Raw genomic sequence first — 22,252 nt, 5'->3', positions numbered from 1 at the left:
TTTACACCGGAGACTTGGACAAATAAGTACTCTATACACACGTCCCTCATCAACCCGTCTGGCAATCAGGAGAAGAAAATGAGTTTCATCTGTACACTTATTTTTGGAAAACCCAGTCTGGGCCCAACACTCGATTTAGCCCGCAAACTCCAGGTTGAGAAGGGATCAGATTACCAAACATGTGGGCCTTTGAGGAGTAACTTGTACAAGCCTCCCAGAAGAAGGGGGACGCGAGGAAGCAGTGTGAAGGAAAGCAAGGCCCGCCTTGGAGAAGGGCAACCTTCGTGACAGGAAGGACACCGACAGCAAATGCTGCTGAGGGAGAAGGAGGGAGGCATCGAGGACCAGTCAGAGATCTGCCCGATTCTGAGAAACGAGAGGACACAGGGACTCGAGAAGCCACCAGAAAGGTCACATGGGTGTTTATTACATAGAAAAGAGGGAAAGGAAGAAAAGGTTTCCAAAGCCATAGTTCCGGGATTTAAAAAAACACAAACTTGGAATGTCAGAGAGATGCCATGCTTTCTACATTTATAATAGGAATATATAAATATGTACATGGAGATATGTACACAAGTTTTTATTGTCATACATGGTATTTTTCATTACATGTACAGTAAAGGTGCTCGAATTATGCATCTGAAAGCTGGCAGAAGGCTGGAGAAACTGGAACCCTGCTCAGTGCCTAGAGGGCGCTGTAGAGACCCAGCAGCAGTGGGCAGGTCCGCCAGTGGGGGCTGGGTTTTGAGGGTCTGTGGGAGCTAAGCTGCAGGCAGGCCTGGGCCCCAGGCTGTAAGATTTGGGCCAGGGCAAGACTGGAAGCTTCCCTAGTCTGTGACATTAGAAGTTTCTTCCTCTCTTGGAACCGAGGAAGGCTCCAGTCATTGCCATGGGCTGGAAAAGCCCCTTGGCTGGATTGGATCCCAGGGGAAGCTTGTGGAGGTAGGGTGGGCTCCCAATGGTCAGGGTAGAAGTGAGACAAGAATGCCCTGGAGATCGGGGAGTAGATCTTGCCAGAGAACAATAGAACTGTACGGCGATTAATTTAACATAAAGAAGAGCGACCCAAACAAAGCCAATCATGGAATCAAAAACTGTAAATCACAGCACTCATCCATATATAAATTCAGCTGATAAGGAACAGAACCAGTCCTCTTTCTGTGTACGTTGTTTTCTTTAAAAATGGCATCACATACAACAGCATGGAGCTTAGCCTGTGAAGGGGGCCGGCCAAGGGCTCCCTCAGGGCGCCCAGGCCACTTAGAGCCACCGTCACCCTCTCCCTGCTTGGAACATGGGCCAGAAAGTCGGGTGGATGTGACCTCTGTCCCCCTTCTCTCCTCACTGGTTCCTATACCGGGGCTGGTGGGAGGGTTGTAGGAACAGAAAAGGACCTCAGAGGACAGGGTTGTCTGCAGTCCTACAAGAGCCCAGAAAGAGACCACTATCCCCTCTTCTCTGGGCAGACTCCTCTTGCCCCTCCCACAGAAGGCCAAGCTGGGGCGTGGGGCTGAGCACAGCCAGGTTTGGTGAGGTGTGGGTGCTAAGCCCGTGGACCCTGGGAGGAAGAGGTCCAAGACCAGGGGCCCTGGAGGGAGAGGAAACAGTGTGGGCATCTGGGCCTGGGATGGGGGTGACGACGGCAAAAGTACCACCGGCCAGAGGCCCTGCTGAAGGGAGGTGGCTCCTGGATGGGGCACGGGGCTCCTCTGGAGACGGTAAGTACCAATCCTGAGTCTCCAGACAGACCCTGGCCTGACTTCTCCCAGCATCAAAGGGGCTGTGAGTGTGCACGTGCGCGCTGTGTGTGTGCACAGGCAGGGGTGTGCATGTGTCTGTGCTTCTGCTCACTCCAGGGTGAAGGTGCGGGGTCGGGGATGACCGTGGAGTCCGGACCAGCCTGGGTGGTTGGCATTTTGGCAAATCCAGACAGGGAGGAAGAGGGGTTAGGAACAGAGATTCCACAGCTAAATCAAAAGCGAGAGACAACTTGTACCAGAAATTAGGACACACAAGTGGGACCCTGTGGTTAACCTCCCCTCTCTGGGGCAGAATCAGGAAGGGAGAGCAGAATTGGGGGGGCCAGTGTTTCTGTTTACTAGGAAGAGTCCTGGCCTCTAAGTCCATGGGGCCGGCTACTCCCTGGCCCTGGCCCTGGCCCTCGCCTGACAAGGCTCGTCCTCCAAGCCCTTTGCTCTGAGAGAAGTGGGAAGGATGACGGTTGCCCAAGCCCCTCCTTGTACCCAAGCTACAGATTTTAAACTGAGGCACAAGACACTGGGAGAGACGAATAGCGCTGAGGCTGGAACTCACCCCCGGGGCTTCGGGGGACATTCGGGGTCACTCTGTTTGGGGTTTCCCCCATCCGTCAGCAGAGCGGCTCATCCTGTCTCCACGTGGGATCTGGGGTGGATCCATGAGAATCTGAGCGTAAGCCTCCACACCTCTGTTGAGCCCAAGAGCGTTCTGAGGTTCTAAGAATCCAACGGGAAGAAAAGTGATGAAAAATACAGGACCCCGGGCATCGCCACCTGCTCAGGCTGACCTCAGCCTCCCTTCCCCTGACAGTCTGGACTCCTGTCTCCTCCAATACACACAGAACTCTCTGCGGGGGAGAGGCTCCAGCCCCAGGCCCTGGAGAGCATCTCCTCTCTTGGACCTCCACTCACCTTGCTATTCCACCTGTGGAGGTGGGGATCCTAGCTCACCAGGTAAGTGGTATCTTTGAGCTGCTCCTTCGAGGCCACGCCCAGGACCTGCCTGGCCCACTCAGTGCCCACTGAGCGCTTGCTGAATGCATAAAAGCAAAACAGGGAGCCTCCCTTGGCGGGCCTGCTAGAGGCCAGCACAGGGAGCCCATAGAGACAAAGGCCAGGTTCCACGGGGGAGTGTGTGTCCGCGGAGGGTCAGCAACTGCTTCAGACTGCTCGTCCCACTGCCAAGGTCATGGTCTCTGGGGAGGGTCAGTGTGGCCGAAGCAGCGGCTGGTGATTTAAAAGTGTTCATCCACCTCTGATGCCCCTGTTGGAAGCCCTCTAAGCAAGCCGGCCAGAGGGAGTAGCAGTAACAGTGAACAGCCCCTGCAGCCAACAGCCCCTGCAGCCAACAACTGGAGGACTTACATCTCAATTGCATATCCCCAGGCCGTTTACACAATGGAGGAGGCTTTCTCTGTCAACACCACTAACAGGATAAAAACAGCGGGTGTCATTAAATCCTGAGGTGGGCCTGGAGCCCATGGCCCAGCTTCTCCCAGGGTAGGATCCGCCCTGGCTGGGGCCCAGCGGCCCAGAGGGAGGTGGATCCAGGCAGAACTGAAGTGACCCTCACAAACTCACCTGTCTGGGCAGGGATGGGGGCTCACTAAAGAAAACATGTCAGGTCTTTGTTTGTTTTAATTTTAGAGAGCCAAGATGGCCCAGAAAGACCACTGTCAGCCAGCCCCTTGCTTCCCTCCTCAGGAGCCCCAGGCCTTTGGAAGCCATCCTCCTGGTCCCGTGGATTCGGTCCCTCCTTTCACTGGCCTCAGGGCTTGGTGTTTGGTTTTTCTTTCTCAGATCTGGGTCCCCGTTCCTCCAGGGGGAAACGTTGCCGCGTGGCTTTCTTTCTTTCTGTCCTTCCCGTTTGCGTGCCCCCTACAGCCCCTCAGCCCTGGTGGCGCCCAGACGAGGCTGAAATCACTGCTGTGCCTCTGAGACACGGTGGGTCAGGGACTGGAGCCCCTGGGCGGGGTCCTGCGTGTTGGGACCAGGCAGGTTTGCCTTCCTTCATCAAGGGAGCGCAGGTTTGAGGGCCGCCCAGGATGGTGGCAGCAGGGTGGCACCCTATTACTTCTGAGTGGGCCGGGCACTGCCCCCCGAGAGGACCCTCTCTTGTCGCCTCAGTTCTGACATCTGAAAAACACCCCACCCCCTCCCATCCCTGCACACTGATAACCCCCTCCTCCGATTCCCCGGCAGGCTATCGGTAAGGGTCACAGGAGATGAAATGCACCCCACAGTGCCTGGCAAGGGCTCAGCATCTAGAGGCTGCCCTTGTCGTGGGGGCTGACACGTGGGTCCGAGGCAGCAGAGAGAGGGCCTCGTGTCCCCTCCTTACATTCCCTCAAGTGCAGCCCGAGGCTGGCTCCAAGGCCAGGCCTGCTGCTCGTCAGGCAGGGGCCGCGGGAGGGCTCCTGCTTGCAGCCTCAGCGCCACGGCAGGCGGGAGGGGTGCCGGACCGGACCCGGGAGCCATCCGCCCCTTTGCTCCCCACGGGGACCCCGGCCTTCCCGGCCCGAAGTCCTGGCTTGGGCTCAGATCTTAAGATCCAGGTCAGCTGTGTCCACCGTCCGCAAGACACTCCCAGGCGGCCAGGTGGCTGATTCTTGCTCCGGGATCCTGCTCTGGCCCAAGGGAATGGCCACTGTGTTCCAAGTGTCATAATGAGGTTCTGGGAGTATCTCATTCACTGTGAAGTTCTCTGTGTGCCTGTGATCCCTGCCCTGAACACCCGTGGCCTAGGACTGTCCTACGGAATTCTGACTGATAAATGGCTGGACCTGAAATGCACCCTGGAGTTTCTGGACCATCACCCTTGTGCTGTACCACTGAGGTAAGCCCAGATCTGTCAGCAAAGGGCTATGTGTCAACCAAGCTCTTGCTGGCCAGAGAACCATGCTTTTCAGCCGGCTGGTGTTTCAGAAATTAACTTTGGCCATCTAAAAGCCTGAGCGGCCAGCTCAGGGGACTAACAGGACACCAGCCACTGTTCCTTATCTAATGATGATGATGATTCTGAGACCATGGTCTCACTCAGAGAGAAGCTATTTTGAGCCGTTCCACCCGCCTGGCAATCCTCATAGACTCATTGTTCAGAAGACGGGCTGGGGTCCTCTTGGTTTCTTCTGCACGTCAGTTACCTGGAAAGGGGCTGCCTCTTGAGGCTGGTGTCTTCTCAAGTTTGGAGAAGCAGCCGCAGGTGAGGGGAGGGTCCGGGGACAGGGGGGTAGGAGGGGAGATGTCCTTCCAAGCACACAAACCCTGGCATGAAACCATCCCACACTGGGACACATGGTGACACTTGTCACTCAAGAAAACTCCACCCGTGTCTGAATGTGTCACTAAACACGAGACAGAAATTGCTCTCTCTTCTCTACCTCCTTAGCAGCCACCCCCGGCCACGCCAGGAAAATAAGATCCCCCCTCTCCCTGTGGGGGCAGTCCCCTCCTGATACCTGTCATCTCTCCGGGGAGTCAAGCAAACTCTGGGGAGCTGTTTGGGGTGACAGGCCGTGGGCTGGAGTTACTTCCCTCAGCTGGAGCTGTTTTTATCTGATTCTAGGGGAGGCTCTGTGCTCTGATGCCGCTTCCTCGAGAGCAGCCAGCCGCCAGCCTGCTCTCCTCTTGGCCTGGAGGATGCTGTCTTCACACAGCAGAAGGTTCTGACTTTCTGGATAAAACCAGATCTGAGCCCACACCTTGAAAACACAGAGGCTGCCAAACGTGAAAGGAGCAGCAAAGGCCCAGGTTGGGGCCAGGAAGAAAGGAGGGGGAAGAGATAGACACTGCCAGGTGTCCAGAAAGTGCAACCCCGCCCCAGGCAGCTCATCAGAGCTAAGGAGTGGACAGCGGGGTAGGATCAGGCCAAGGAGAGAACCCACCCCTGAGTCAGGGCCAGGGTGGGCTAGGGGAGCAAGTGGCTGGAAGGAATTCTGTCTCTCCCAGGATGCCGGTTTGCTCTCCGGGCCATAGGGACCCTGAGGCCCACTTCCCAGCAGGACTGTAATTAGAAAGCCCAGCGGATGGGGTAGGTGGGCCACTGCTCCAGGTGGAGGGTTGTAGGAACAGAGACTATGCAAGCAGCGGCTCGCAAAGGGGCTCACGGTGGAGCGAGGGACCTGTCCTGAGGCCGGCTCCCCAAGCCTTTGGGGAAAAAGGCCAGACAGGCCACTGCTCCAGCCCTGGCCAAATTCTGACTGAGCCCCTGATGGATAGGAAATGCCCCTTGGAGAGAAACACACCCAATGGCACAAAGTCCATTCAGGCCAAAAACTTGGCTTTGGGCCAGTCCCACATTTTAGCGATTCCTACATTAGAATGAAAATGAAAAGAAAACAGAAATGTAAATGTCCATCTCGTCCCTGTCACGTAGGTCTCCATTCTCTTAACTTCTGATGGATCTTGAATCAGACAGCTTCTGTTGGCTCCCGGCTCTGTAACAGTCACTCACAGAGGTGTCTTAAAGGGCCTGACCGTCCCTTCGCAACAGGAGAAATCCCTGTGTAACACCAACAGTATCACCTGAATGCATCTGTTTGCAAGAAGGATTTTCAGAGAGAGGGCCAGCACCCCATACAATTTTGTTTTTTCTTTCTGTTTTTTGCGATCCTAAAACCGCCAAAGCTCTCAAATGGTGACTTTTCTCCCATAGCTTATTTAGCGGCAAAATCTGACCTGTACTGAGGTAAGGCTATTTACAGTTTTATTGATCCTAATTAGTCTGACTATTCACATGTTTCTTTGCAGAAATGGTCACGTGTTTGATGGTGGTGAGCTGTTCCAGACTCTGCCGGGCTGTAAGGAAATGTATGGCAAACATCTCTTATCCTCCTCCTCAGATCCAAAATTTGTCAGGTCAGAGACCCATTTGGCCCCAAGGATTTCAGAAAAAGGGGTGTGGACCCCAAATGGTGTTAAGTATAACGGGAAAGGCTGCCCATGCAAACCTGGGTTGGTAAATTTGTGTATGAACATCAGGCAATTCCAGCAGTTTCGCCCTGGGAATGGAGCCACTGCCCTCCTTCCCAGGGAAACAAAGGTCAAACACACCCAGGCCTGGAGATTTCAGGGGCGAGGAGGTGAGGGCTGCGATTAGGGTCAGCAGACACCTGCGGAGATCTGTCCCCCTGACAGCTGAGGGCACAGCAGGCCTTTCCACGCTGGGCTGGAGTCTGTCCATCCTCACTCCCGCTGCCCCCAGGAGGGGGCAGGGGCTGGGGACCCGGAGGAGGTGTCCACTGCAGTCCTGCCCCTTGACGAGCCCTGCTCGTCTGGACAGGGCCACTGCTGCCTGGACTGGCGGCCCCTCGTGCCCTCGCAGTGGGCGGCGGGTGACGCGAAGCGGGCCGCGCCGGGGCACTCCTGCCTCTCTCTAGGCATTCCCATTTCCATCCCACTCCCCACCCAACCCAGATGCTCTGTGTGTCTGCACTACAGGGCTTTCTGGAGCAGCGGGAGGAGCTGGTAGCCCTTAGAGCCTGCTGAGAGAAGCAGATGCGTTTTCAAAATAAATAATATTTTTAAGTCCCCTCTTTCCACTCCAAACCCGGGAAGCGGCAGAAGAGAACATGTGAAGACCCCGTGCCCGCCTCTGCCTGACGTGGCCCTCCGGGACACCGGGCTTCTCAGTGGCTCGCCCGGGCTCACAGCTGCTGTGGGATGCCCTGCTCCTTGTAGCCTGTAAGGAAGAAGCAGAGGAGAGATGGTCAGACACCCGGTTCCCTCAGCACTTCTCCAGGCGGTGCCCCCAGACTAGAATATGCTAGAACTTATTCACACAGAGGTGTAAATGACTGCCAAGGTCATTGGCTTTTAACGGGAAACAAAGGGATGAATGGAGAACAGTGGATCTTTGGGTTTAGTGGGGGATATATGAGAGGAGGGTGTCTGCTGCAGATCTGGTGGGGCTTGGAAGGTTATCACTGTGCTCCTGAATCCACACCCTTGAAGCTACTGCACAAAAGTGACCCCAGCAGACTGGCCTGCTGTGATTTCCCAACGCGGAGCCTTGGGAGAAGGTACCAGGCAGGCTTCCCCAAGTGATGGGCATCTGGTGCATGTGGACCGAGAGGAGGAAAGAATTAAAAAGGAAGACAGCGTACACAAGGCAGGAGCCGAGTGTGCGTGCTCCATCAGCTGGACGCCTCGGACACTGGCCAAGGCGACTGATGGCTTCGAGCCTTTAAAGCCTTGGTGATGATTACGAGGACATGGGAAAAAATTGACCACTGTTGCTATTAAGGAACTGATGCTAGTTTATTTGAGCATGAAAGGGTATTGTGGGTTTTTTTTTTTTAAAGACATCTACTGGGCTTCCCTGGTGGCACAGTGGTTGAGAGTCCACCTGCCGATGCAGGGGACACGGGTTCGTGCCCTGGTCCGGGAGGATCCCACATGCCGCGGAGAAGCTGGGCCCGTGAGCCATGGCCGCTGAGCCTGAGCGTCCGGAGCCTGTGCTCCGCAGCGGGAGAGGCCACAACAGTGAGAGGCCCGCGTACCACAAAAAAAAAAAAAAAAAAAAAAGACATCTACTGAAATATTTAAGGGTGAAATTATAAGTCTGGAATTTGCGGAGTGGTTACCCCTATTAGCTGGTAACTCAGCCCACAGAGGAGCAGCAGTGGACTTACATGTAGTTTTTCTCTTTATTTACCAGATATTCATCAAATTTAGTTGTTTGGGGTAGAGGAAGATGTAGGGAGTAATCGATGAAACCAGAGTGGCCATGAGTGGATGATGGTTAAAGCCAATATGTGCGTTTAGGGACTCATTGTACTAGGCCTTCTACTTGTGTCTATGTTTAAACATTTTCCAAAATAAAAAAAAAAAAAGAAGCTTCTGAAAATAGAAGCTTGTTGACCAATTGGGAGAGGGGGTGTTTGTGTGCATTGGGGGTGCAGGGCAGGACAGTGAAGGGGAGGCCCAAGGCAGCCCAGGCATGTGGCCTGTCATCCCCCAACAGACTCACCTTGGGAAACTTTGGAGCAACACAGGGTTATGAGGCAGCATGAGGAAGAGGAGAAAAAGAGAAAGAGAAAACAGTCTGAAAACAGAGGCCAGAGGGACTGCCTGAAATATAAAAAGAGGGAGGATGCACAGTGCGGCCCAGGAGATGGAAGCGGGCCGTGGCCAGTATTCACAGTGACCAGCCCCTGCGGCCAGTGGCCAGCCCCAGCAGGCGTGTGGACTTGGCTGCAGGAGCGCACAGAGAGCATCCTCCCCTCCCTGGGGGTCACACTCGGTGAGACACTGCCAAGAAGCTCTCTCCCCTTCCCTCCCTATCTCAGCCAAGGCCGCTCTTCTGCTCATCTCTGCCCCTCACTCTTCTCCCACCCCCAACCCATGTTTGTCTTGAGATGGATTTCTGGATGGACCCCAAGAGGGATGGGTACAGGACAGGTTTAACTGTGACAACCTAAAGATGTTGAAGTGACCCATCCTGGCCCCAGCCCAGCTCTGTCTGAGCCACGGGGTTTGCCTTTTATGTGGACAGGAGCCACATATATAAAACCTATTGCTTTGGGAAAGATCCAGGTGGGGGATGGTAAACAGACTTTATCTTGCAGACATCTTGGATCCATTGATAGTGACTGCCTGAAGCCCTGTGTTAAGAACATGTAAGACTATTCAGCAGAAAGTGTCATGATTGATTAGCAATGTCTGTCATGGGTATGGCAGTAGAGAGAGGCTCTCGTACAACTACCAAATATTTATTGACCCACAACCAATACAGGCTGTTGTTGACTGTTATTTGTTATTATTCATATAAATAGAGCAGCGGCCTTGTAAGTTCCTGATTTTAACTTCTACTTTGATCTATATTTCTCTGATTCACCTCTTAGGAGGTTTTTCTTGATGGTACATTTCTTGATGACACCCCAGGCAATGCCAGGTAAAAAAAAAATCACCCTGTATTGTTATAATTGAAAAGTTCCCTTCATTTTCACAGGACGAGGCTGGAGTGACACCGGAAAGAACAGCCCCTTATCCAACTATCTACCAGGACAAATAATTCAATTGTGGCTATTCTCTTCGACGTAGTCATCCTGGGATACACACACTGCATTGTTGCTCGGGGCAGTTCCAGCCCACAGCACCATCTCAACAGTGGCAATTACTCATCCTTTGAGGGTGGGCTTACTTTTTGGAGAAAGGGCAAAGGCACCCCTTGCTGAGATAGGTGAGCAAGTCTGGTGGCCAGGTGGGGTAAGTGGGTAGCGGTGAGGTGTGTTGGGTTTTCTGGTGCAGCCCTCAAGTCCATCCCCCAAACAGTGTTCTAAAAAGTCTGACACAAAGACAGCATCCCTGGAACCAAGGAGGTGACCCACAGTGAAAGCTTGGATCGGGGCGGGGCGGGGGGAGAGGGTAGGAAGGATGGGGAGGTGGGTTCCAGCACTTGATTAGCCTGGCGCCAAATACGGCCCCGACACCAGCCACAGAAGAGGGATTTCTGCTGAGTCAACAGCTAGGGTGGTGGAAGGTGAGGAAGTGACAGACCCCCATCTGCCCTTCTCGGGTCTCTGTTTCCTCCTTCAGGAGGTGATAAGGGGAGTTCTTGAAGCTGTCTCTAAGATCCAGACCCCTGTGGGTCCTGGTATCAAGCATGACCAAAACAAGAAAACCAGAAAGCTCTCGGGATCAGATTAGGCATCAACACATTTATTGAGACCCACCCTGTCACACAGGCTTGTGCCACTGTAACAGGAAATTTCCTTACTAACATGCCCCAGTGCCTGGCCAGACAGTTGTGTGATGAGGAGATGACGTAGTAAGAGGGGTCGGGGCTCCTATTGGGTGGAGATGGGGCAGCCGTCACAGGCTTTCCATCTGCCGCTGAGGAAGCCTCTGAGAGCAGAGGCCCCTTCCAGTTTCCAACTGGGACCAAGGTCAGGAGCTTACAACAGGCCTCTCGGGAAGCACCCAACTCCCCCTGGGAAATTGTCAGACTTGGCTTCTCAGGACTCACAGGATGACAGGCAGCACTTCTGTCCAATTAGCGATGTTCTGCACCCCTCCCCACAAATGCAAGTGGTCCGTGGACAGGCCCATGGGGCGGGGCTCCCATGAGGGGCCTGCCTTGGTCTCTGCCTGCTCTGCCCACTTTGCGACATCCTCCCTGACAGCAGCCCCTACCCTGAGAGCAGCTCTCCACAGCAAGGAAGGACGGCTCCTCAGCTTCTCCCTGCCCAGTGTACCCCTCCCTCTTCTCTGGCTGCCCCTGTCTCCCAGCTCTAACTTTGGGATGCCCTGGCAGTCCAGCATCCCAGGCAGGGGAGGAGCTGCTTCCAAGCAGCCTGTCTGACCAATCTACGGGCTCTGCCGAGCTTGCTCATGCTCAGGGACCTGCATTTTCTCCGGCCTGGTGGCTTACTTGGTCACTGACCCGAGCCTTGCTGGGCCCTGGCATCTGTGTGTGCCCTGAATCTTGGGTCCTCACAGGATCTTGAACTCAGACTGGGTCAACTAGGAATCATTCTAGATCGTTCTAGAGCCCCTGGCCCCTGGGCTTCCCCTCCTGCTTCTGCTGTCCTTACCTGGCACAGCTCACCTCTGGCATTGACATTCCACCTGTCAATGGTTTTGTCAGGTGTAGGACACAGTAGGAGGGTGGGGTGTGGGGAGAAGGGCAAAGTGCCTGAGGAGACGTGGTCCTTGTTAGGACCTGAGGCCTAGTGAGGTAGACGGGACGTGTGACAATACAGGGACATGCACAGGGGCACAGGGTGACGAGTACGGCTGCTTAAAATATGTGTCTGTTTTAAGATCTCACTAGGTTATTTTTAAAATGTTAATCAAGTCTTCTCTGGTAGTTTTGTGTCGGGATCAAGTTTGTGTTAAGTGACTGGTGAAGGTCCACTGCATACAAATTAGGAAGAGTAAGGCTTTAGCATCAAGGAACAAAGAGCTTAGTTTAAAAGAAGTTGAAATTAGGCTGTTCTAGTTGTAGAAAAAGTTACAGTGTTTCCTGAGGGCAAACATACCCAGTGGGCTTTTCCTTCTGTCTGGAAACGGCATGCTGGGGGCACAGGGGACCTGAGCTGACGCGGGCCACACCCCTGCTACCGCGGTTGTCAGCAGGACTGTTTCTGAGCTGAACGGGGGCTCCTTCCCTCCCTTATTCACGCCCTTCCCCTCCGGCTCAGGCCCCTCAGATTCCCTGCAGGCCTCGGGGCTGGGCGTGCGGGGTGGGTCCCGGAGGCAGATCGCCCTGCGAAGCCCCCATGCCCCGAAGCATCACAAACACCCAGACCACCCTGGCCCCTGCCCCTCCCCCCGCTCTGCTCCCCGCATGCCGGCCCGCTCCAGCCCCTCGGGGATGTGCGGTTCCAGCGGTTACTCACTGGCGAGGATGACCATGTCCATGCCCCAGAAGATGCTCATAATCCAGCCCACCATGACGATGGCCGTGAGCATCTGGATGAGGGCCGCGGCGATGTTCAGCCAGAAGACGCAGCACACGTGCCTGTCCGGGAGGTCAGTGCGGGCGCCACACAGCACGGTGAAGGCCGAGACGAACGTCCCTGTGAGAGGCCGGAGGGGACAGCCTCCTGAGGGCGCTGGGAGACACAGCGGCACGTGCGCTCATCACTAGCGCACATCACAGCGGCACGTGCGCTCATCACTAGCGCACATCACAGCGGCACGTGCGCTCATCACATGAACTAGCGGTTCACCCTCCGGGAGCTCCGAGAGAGCGACCTGGGTGGCACCTTCCGGCTCAGGCCACCTCTGCTGCCCATACTAGAGATGCCAACGTCCCAGCCTGGAGGAGGCATGGCCGGGGGATGCCAAGGACCCAGCACAGTCCTGAGGCCTCTGGGGGAACACAGAGGCCACAGGACAATTGGTCCCTGCCATTAAGGAACGATGGTGCAGCCACTTGCAAGGACAACAGACAGCGGGTGGAAAGGGCACCGACCTCGTGCGGCAAAGATCCTTAGGGCCCAGCAGTTCAGAGGTAGGAGCTGCTGCCGCTGAGGTGACACAGAAGCCACCCACAGGGTAAATTCAGGAAATGACCCCCGGCACACACGCTGATGGCGGATGCCAGCAGAGGGGAGAGAGCACAGGCCAGGGCATATCCTCAGGGGGCTCCCCCAAGCACCCCAGACCTGAAAGGGGAAGGACAGAGAACCCGAGATTTACTGGGCAGCCACAAAGCACAGAGCAACGTGGTGGGTGTGTCCACGGTCTTTACCTCGTCCCAAACTTCCCAGAGCCCTGCGGGTACTATTGCTGCATTTCCTGACATTTCTCTCCAGCCAGGCTTTTATCTACACAGGCTCGGAGCCCCTCAATGACCCTGCAAGGCAGCTGGCCTTCCTTCTATTTGTATGAGTCTCCTATGGCTGTTGTAACAAGTTACCACAAACTTAGTGGCTTAAAACCGCAATTCTGGAGATGAGAAGTCTGAAACGGGTCCTCAGGGCTGGGTCCTTTCTGGAGGCTCTGGGGGACCGGAGGTTCCCTGGCCTTTTCCAGCTTCTTGAGGCTGCCTGCACTCCTTGGCTCGTGGCTGTGTCGTCAAAGCCAGGAGCTGCCCTTCTCTCCTCTCTGACCTCAGCTTCCATCCTTACATCTTCTCTCTCTGACTCTGATCCTCCTGTCTCCCTCTTATAAGGACCCTTGTGATTCCATTGGGCCCACCGGATAATCCAGGGTAATTCCCACATTTTAAGACCCTTAACTTAGTTACATCTGCAAAGTCCTTTTTACCAGGTAAGGTACCATATTTGCAGGTTCTGGGGACCAGGGTATGGACATCTTTGGCGGGGGGTGGCATCCTTCTGCCCACCACACTAGCTTACATATTGTATTAACCAGGTGTTTCTGATGCTTTGATATCTGGGGCCTTGCTGACCCTGGAGAGAACCCCTCCCAGAGCTAGCCAAGTCCTAGAGATACTAAATGACTTTCTTACACAAGCCAACCAATCCACAGCCCACACCCAAACTCCTCCTTTATGGATTCTCACACTCTGGGTCACTCCCCCCTACCCTAATCACCCAGAGCCAGGTACCAGACCACTAGGGCAGCCCCTACACCCCAGAGACCACTGAAATGATTCAAACTAGCCAATCCTAAACCTGCTTACCCTGTGTTGCCGTTCCTTCCCATGGAAACCACAGTAAAGGCTCCTCCCCACGTTTTCCCCTCACTCCCTCTGCCTCCTAACTGTGCTTTCTTATTTGCCACCCCCAAAGTGCGGTGTGCCCCCTCCTCTTAGGAACTGTGAGTAACAAACTATCTTTCCTGCAAACTATTATATATAGAATGGATAAACAACAAGGTCCTACTGTATAGCACAGAAAACTGTATTCAGTATCCTGTGATAAACTATAATGGAAAAGACTACGAAAAAGAATATATATATGTATAACTGAATCACTTTGCTGCACACCAGAAATTAATACAACATGGTAAATCAACTATACTTCAATAAAACTTTTTTTAAAAGAGGAATGTTAAAGAGAAAAAAACTATCTTTTCAGTGGCCATGATTTCCTGATCTGTTGGCCTCACCATACCTAACTAATAATAAAATCTACATTTTAAAGCATGCACACACACACAATCAAGAGTTAAGTATCTTATCCAAGGTCACACTCACAGGTGGGCATTGACCCCACCGCTGTCTGACGCGGATGGCCATGCTCTGTCATCCTGACGTCACAGGTGAAGTGACCTGGGAGAGCGGGTCCAGATGAGAACGCAAGCCACTTGGGAAATCAGCCCATGATTCTCACGTTCCTACTTCTCATACTTCCTGCTCCTTGAGGAAGCTGCTCGGCAGGCGGGGATTGGGGTGGACGGAGTGGGGGGAGCTTTGATTCCCCTCCCTCTGGTTGCTGGTCCTTCTTTGCCCAAACTTGGTGGCTCCTACTGGCTTCCTAATGTGGCCTTTCCCTCAGCCCACACACTCGTGCCTCAGATCCAAGGCCGACCCCTGAGTCCACCAGGCTGATTTCTGATCCCAACCCTGCCCCGTCCTCCTCTTCATCCGAACAACTGCCACTGCTTGTGAGTGTTTCTGCCTCCTGAGCTACTGAGAACTCCTCTGAGGTCCCAGGTGACATTCCATCCACCTTTCTGCCCCCAGCCCAGCATAGCGCCTGGTGAACAGCAGGTGGGATACGGGGACCCAAAGAAATGCAACCCGTGTGAAGTTCATCCTCAGACCACCTGCATCATCGCCTGCAGTATTTGTTTAAAATGCAGATGGCTGGGTGTCCGTCTGAGAGCTGGATGTCTAAGGGGTGGCCCAGGAATCTGCATTTCTAAGCAAGTTTCTCCTTCCACTCAAATAATGATAATGCTCACTAAAGTGTAATTACCAAGGGTTCAAGATCAACCAAACAGATTCAAGATCAAGATTCAAGTCTAAAGAGCCCCTCTGTTCCTGACGCAGCGCCAGGGGTGGCCCTCTGGGAGATTTGGGGAGGCAAATGCTGTTCTCCCACTCTCACCAAATGGACAGTCCGGTTTTTTTTGGTTTCTAAAATTTTATTTATTTATTTATTTTTGGCTGTGTTGGGTCTTCGTTGCTGTGCACGGGCTTTCTCTAGCTGCGGCGAGCGGGGGGGTACTCTTCGTTGCGGTGCGCAGGCTTCTCATTGGGTGGCTTCTCTTGTTGCGGAGCACGGGGTCTAGGCGCGCGGGCTTCAGTAGCTGTGGCACGCGGGCTTAGTTGCTCCACGGCATGTGGCATCTTCCCGGACCAGGGATCGAACCCCTGTCCCCTGCATCGGCAGGCAGACTCCCAACCACTACACCACCAGGGAAGACGGACAGTCCGTTTTGTCAGCAGGGTGTTGAGTAGACTGAAAGTGTCTGAGATGACTAAGACAAACGAAGAAAGCAGAGCTGAAAAATGATGGGGACACGAATTCAGGGCTTGGTACTGGGCACGGGAGGAAACAGGACATAGGGACCATGAGAAAGTGTGCGCCACCATCCTTCGCCTCTGCTCGTGTATTATGCTGTGGGATATGAGATGAACACAAGCTGACACCATTAAAAAAGAGAACGCCACTGAAGTAGAAAGATGGTAGAAGGTGAACACGAGCACGTGGGGGAAATATTCAGTAAAATTAACACAGATATCATCTACTGCACACCCACAGTGTGCTGCAGCATGTTACCTTCTCCTAACCACACTACCTCTAATCCTTACGACAGTTGGATAGTGGTTCCCACCTTATAGAAGGGGAAACCAAAGCTCAGAAAGGCTAAGTGACTTGCCCACATAGCAGAGTGCAGATTTAAACCCACATCTGTCTAGTGTGGAAGGCTGAGCTCTTTTCAGTCTAGGAGGTTGCATCCTTACATTAAAAATTAAGGAAAATTACGGAAAACAGTATGGCCCTTCACAAAAAAATTAAAAATAGAGTCACCATATAACCCAGCAATTCCACTCCTGGGTATATACCCAAAAGAACTGAAAGCAGAGTCTCAAAGAGATATTTGTACACCCATGTTCAGTGCAGCATTAGTCACAATAGCTGAAATGATGGATGAACAGACAAGCAAAATGTGATCTATACATGCACTGTAATATTATTCATCTTTAAAAAGGAAGGAAGTTCTGACACAGGCTACAACATGGATGAACTTTGAAGATATTATGCTAAGTGAAATAAGCGAGTCACAAAAAGACAAATGTTGTCTGATTTCACTTGTCTGAGGTACCTAGAGTAGTCAGATCATAGGAAGAGAAAATAGAATGGTGGTTGCCAGGGGCTGGGGGAGGAAGAAATGAGGAGTTATTATTTAATGGGCACAGAGTTTCAGTTTTGCAAGATGAAAGAGTTCTGGAGACGGATGGTAGTGATGGTTGTACAACAATGTGAATTTGCTTAATGCCACTGAACTGTACACTTTTTTTGTTTTGTTTTTTAAAATTTATGTATTTTATTTATTTATTTTTGGCTGTGTTGGGTCTTTGTTGCTGCGCACAGGCTTTCTCTAGTTGCGGAGAGCGGGGGCTACTCTTCACTGCGGTGTGGGGGCTTCTCTTGTTGCAGAACTCGGGCTCTAGGTGTGCAGGCTCAGTAGTTGTGGCTCGCGGGCTCTAGAGCACAGGCTCAGCAGTTGTGGCGCACGGGTTTAGTTGCTCCGCGGCATGTGGGATCTTCCCGGACCAGGGCTCGAACCCGTGTCCCCTGCATTGACAGGCGGATTCTTAACCGCTGTGCCCTGTGGAAGTCCCGTGAATGGATTTATAATATAAAAACATCGTTTTAATCTATTCAACCAGAAGTTTTTTTAAATGATTTTAGCACCCTTTCCTATGAAGAGGTGTTAATTACTTTAAATGAGTCTTACCCGCTAAAGAACGGACCCTCTCCAACAGCGACGGGTTAGTTCTAACTTATTGCATGAGCACCAACCACAAGCCCGTGCTGGGCCCTGGGAATACAGAGTGCAGCAGGAGATGGGGCTCGGCCGGGTCCCACTCCGGGAGCTCACATTCTGGTGGGGACACTGGGTCACAAAAGGAACAGTGATGAATCTTGTTTGGTTTATCAGAAAAGGCTTCGCAGAAGAGAACATGAAGTGGGGAGAGGTCTGGAAAGCTGACGGGAAACATTCAAGGGGAGGAAGAGGGGAAGTGTATCCCAGAGATGAGCCAGTGTGTCCGTCTGGAAGCTCAGAGGGTGGCAGGGGACTTTGAGGGCACAGGGAGCTGAGCATAGGGTGCAGCGTTCGGGGCAGGGATGAAAAACGGGGCTGGAGGCGAGCAGGGGTCAGACTGCAGAGGGACCCGAGGGACTTGCTGTGGGGCCCGACTTCCTCTTCTAGGCAACCCGGCGCTGAATCAGTGGAGGTTACCCTCTGCAGCAGAGGCAGGGGCCCGGCCATAATGTTTCTGGGGGTGTCAAGGCCCGGCCAACACTAATTGGCACAAAGGAAAAGGATGGTAATGAACTGAACTGTCAACCCCCAAAATCAGTGTGCTCTAAAGACACCTGCAACTTAGGCATGGACATGTGCTTTGCATGTCCTACAGGATCCTGAGGGAGAGAGGAGGGTGGGAGAAGCTGAGGAGGACTCCACCCTCACCGCACAGAGATTTACAGCAAAGACCCCCAAGGACTTTGCAGCCATAGCCCTCTCTGGCCACCATGGATCTGCCGAGGTCACCGGCTTCCCCGAGGAGCTCAGGGCTCAGGCCCCAGGCGCAGGCAGTGGGGAGGGGAAAGCATCCCTCCACTTCCATCCTGGATATCCCAAAGCGTCCTGGGGGAGGGCCCCTGGTTCCCCCGCTCCCCCGCCACTCTTCTGTCAGGTGCCAGAAGTGGGCTGACGGTTTCCCATCAGCAGAGGGGCTGGCTCTGCTCTATAAGATTGAGCCTGGGGGCTGAAATCGTCCTTCATGAGCCCCGTCAGGTTCAGCTTGTCACATGACTCACGTGAGAGAAGTAGAAGGTTCTGGGCTCAAGGGGGGCTCTCAAGGCCTCTTGAACTCAGGGGGAGAAGGGCAGAGCTGTCCTCTGAAGAAGCTGCTCCCCAGAAAATGCGCTCCCCTGGGACGGAGACCAGTAAGTCCAGCTGGATCCCAGCCATCACCTGCAGCTGGCTCTGCGGTCATTAAGATGTGCTACTCGTCAGTGGCCGAGACTTACACCTGGATCCCCTCCATCATTCCTCCAGGGAGGGCTGGTTGAGCACAGCTCTCTTACCAGCACAACGTTGAACGTGAGCTTCGGGGGACGGGAAGGAAATGTAAGGGAAGGCTTGGCCCGGACTTCACAGCTGATTTGGAAGGACAAGCCACACCGTACAAAACACGTCCCACTGCTGACTGTGTGTTCCAGTTCACAGCCAGAATAAGATAAATGGCAGACCACGTTCAGGGTCAAACTCAGCCCTATGAGATTTCAATTCTCAAACCTGGAGGTGGGGGCATAAGAAGCAATGGAGATTGTGCTAAAAATACACCTTCCTGGGCTACGCCAACCTAAGATTGTAATTCAGTGAGTCTGGTCATCATCTTTTCATCATTGTGCAATCATTTCAACGGGAAATGGAAAAGGAAAGGAAAAAGAAATGACTACAAGTTCACAAATGATTCTGGACAAAAGCCCTAGGAAGACAGAATCAGGAGGGTTTAAAAGTGCCTGTGACAGCCACTATGGAGAACAGTATGGAAGTTACTTAAAAAAATAAAAATAGAACTAACATATGACCCAGCAATCCCACTGCTGGGCACATACCCAGAGAAAACCATAATTCAAAAAGACACATGCACCCCAATGTTCATTGCAGCACTATTTACAATGGCCAAGACATGGAGGCAACCTAAATGTCCATCAACAGAGGAATGGATAAAGAAGATGTGGTACATATATACAATGCAATATTACTCAGCCATAAAAAGGAACGAAATTGGGTCATTTTTAGAGACGTGGATGGACCTAGAGACTGTCATACAGAGTGAAGTAAGTCAGAAAGAGAAAAACAGATGTTGTATATTAACACATATATGCGGAATCTAGAATAAATGGTATAGATGATCTCATTTGCAAAGCAGAAATAGAGACACAGACGTAGAGAACAAACGTATGGACACCAACGGGGGAAAGGGGAGGGGGTGGGATGAATTGGGATTGACATATATACACTACTGACACTACGTATAAAATAGATAACCAATGAGAACCTACTGTATAGCTTGGGGAACTCTACTCAGTGCTCTGTGGTACCTAAATGGGAAGGAAATCCAAAAGATAGGGGATATATGTATACCTATAGCTGATGCACTTTGCTGTACAGTGGAAACTAACACACCACTGCAAAGCAATACTCCAATAAAAATTATACTCCAGTAAAAATTTTTATACTCCACTAAAAATTAATTAAAAATAAAATAAAAGTGCCTGTGGCCTAAGTAAGCCAGGGTCGGTCTGCAGAAGATAAGGCCTTGGTCCTGGATGGGGTCCTGCATGTTCCTTCTGTCATCCCGGCTCCTGTGGTTCTGATTTCTTAACAGACGGGACAGAAAGGGGAGAGGCTTTTGGACACTGTGTGTTCACATGTGCTTGTGGGAAGGCACGGTCTGTTTTTTCAGCTTGATGAGTCGAACAGAGTCTGAGAAGGCTGTGCTAGGCGGGCAAGGAATGCACGCCAGACCAGTACAAGCGGGACCTCGTGCGTCTCAGAGAACGAAGGGTATCGCTGTGAGCCGAAGGACAGTCAGCCCAAGGTCCAAGGCTGTGGAGGTCTGTGAGGACGACTGTGCCCTCCTCCAGAAAGTGTTTCGTAGACCCAACACCATGCTTCTCATGTCCTGGCCAGCAAGGAACTTGCAAAGAGGAGACCAATTATAAAACCAAGAGAGAACAGTGCAGGCAAAACATGGACAGTTCTAGTATTTTTGTCATCCTGACCACCCTCAACGTCTTCAAAACAAATCTGCCTTGTTTCTTCAAAACAAAGCTAACTGCATCCCTCAAGAACAAAACAAAAAGGCCACATACTTAATGGGAGAAGATATTTGCAAATGATACATCCAACAAGGGGTTAATATCCAAAATATACAAAGAACTCATACAATTCTACATCAAAACGAGAACACAAACGACCCGATTTAAAATTGCACAGAGGAGCTGAATAGACATTTTTCCAAAGAAGATACACAGATGACAATTTTCCAAAGAAGACATACAGACGACACATGCGAAGATGTTCAACATCAATAGTCATCAGGGAAACGCAAATCAAAACCACAATGAGGTATCACCTCACACCTGGCAGAATGGCCGTCAGTAAAAGGCAACAAATAACAAGTGTGGGCGAGGATGTGGAGAAAAGGAAACCCTCCTGCGCTATTGATGGCAATGTAAATGCAGCTACTGTGAAAAACGGTATGGAGGTTCCTCAAAAAATTACAAACAGAACTACCATACGATCCAGCAATCCCACTTCTGGGTATTTATCTGAAGAAAATGAAAACAGTAACTTGAAAAGGTATATGCTATGTTCATTGCAGCATTATTTGCAGGAGCCAAGGTAGAGAAGCAACCTGTGTCCATCAATAGATAAAAGGATAAAGAAGATGTGGTATGTGTGTGTGTGTGTATATATATATACACACACACACACACGCACAGTGGAATAGTACTCAGCTATAAAAAAAGAATGAAGTATGCCATTTGCAACAACATGGATAAACCTAGAGGGAATTACGCTAAGTGAAATAAGTCAGACAGAGAAAGACAAATACCGTACGATTTCAGTAATATGTAGAATCTAAAAAAAACCCAAAACAAATGAACAAACAAAACAGAAACAGAGGCATAAACACATAAAACAGAGTCTGGTCGTTTGCCAGAGGGGAAGGGGTGGGAGAGGAAAGAAATAGGTGAGGGAGATTAAGAGTGACAAACTTCCAGGTACAAAATACATGAGTCATGGGTATGAAATGTACAGTGTGGGTAATCCAGTCGATAATTATGTAATATCTTTGTATGGTGACAGATGGTAACTAGACTTATCAGGATGATCATTTTGAAAGGTACAGAAATATCGAATCCCTACATGGTGTAACAGTAACTAAAATAGTGTCATAGGACTATTACACTTCAAAAACAAACACACACGGTTGCAGAAAAAGAGATCAGATTTGTGGTTACCAGAGTCAGGGGCTACGGGGAAGGGCAACTGGATGAAGGGGGTCAAAATGTACCAACTTGAGGTTAGTTGTAAGATAAATAAGTACTACTTATGTAATGTAATGTACAACATGATAAATATGTAAACACTGCTCTATGTTATATATGAAAGCTGTTGAGAGAGTAAATCCTAAGAGTTCTCATCACAATGGAAACATTTCCTTCTATTTCTTTAATTTTGTACCTACATGAGATGATGGATGTTCACCAAACCTACCAAGGCGATCATTTTATGATGTGTATAAGTCACACCATTATGCTGTATACCTTAAACTGATATAGTACTGTATGCCAATTATATCTCAGTAAAACTGGAATAAAAATATATTTTAAAAATCTGCTAGTGTCTTTGCCCCATAGATCCTGGACCAGTGGCAAAAGGGTTTGTGAACTGTTCTCTCCATTCCAAACAGCACAAAGATCCCTAATGAGGTTGCAGCAGCCCATCAGAAGGCGGCTTAGAAGTGTGTGGTTGGAAGATCATCATTTCAGTGCAGTAACTGGGGTTCCCTCCTGCTGTTAGCATCTCCTAGGGGCTGTTCTATCCACCTCTGATCAATTAGAGACAAGAAAGTGAATTTATTATGACTTAAACATTTCCAAGCATCAATTTCATGGAAGAAAAATAATGAAGGGTGGACAGATGGGCCTTCTGTGCTCCCAGTAAAGAGAAGGTATATGGTACCCAGGACCACTTCACCATTAGCCCCAGCTGCTACCCCACACCCGGTGCCCCCTCTCCTCTCCACTCTCCTTAGTCAGAAAGTACCAGCTTGGAGTACCCTCTCTGTATTCCTCCCTGGCCCTCAGGCAAATGCT

The 22,252-nt window shown here is 51.6% G+C and overlaps 1 protein-coding gene across 1 annotated transcript in view; it reads right to left on the bottom strand.

Moving 5' to 3' along the window:
* Positions 1-406: 406 nt before the first annotated feature.
* The window catches only part of STUM (stum, mechanosensory transduction mediator homolog), a 66,167-nt gene continuing 44,321 nt past the window's right edge, over positions 407-22,252 (bottom strand). The window contains exons 2-3 of the mRNA XM_060128078.1: positions 12,101-12,280; positions 407-7,437 (exon numbers count right to left, since the gene is read on the bottom strand). Of these exons, the coding sequence (XP_059984061.1) occupies positions 7,403-7,437; positions 12,101-12,280 (215 nt within the window). The 3' untranslated portion in view covers positions 407-7,402. The remainder of the gene's footprint in view (positions 7,438-12,100; positions 12,281-22,252) is intronic.

This window comes from Lagenorhynchus albirostris, chromosome 2 (assembly GCF_949774975.1).
Source record: "Lagenorhynchus albirostris chromosome 2, mLagAlb1.1, whole genome shotgun sequence".
Taxonomy (NCBI): domain Eukaryota; kingdom Metazoa; phylum Chordata; class Mammalia; order Artiodactyla; family Delphinidae; genus Lagenorhynchus; species Lagenorhynchus albirostris.
Note: the sequence above shows the minus strand (reverse complement) of the source record. Positions and strands in the feature narration are given on the sequence as shown.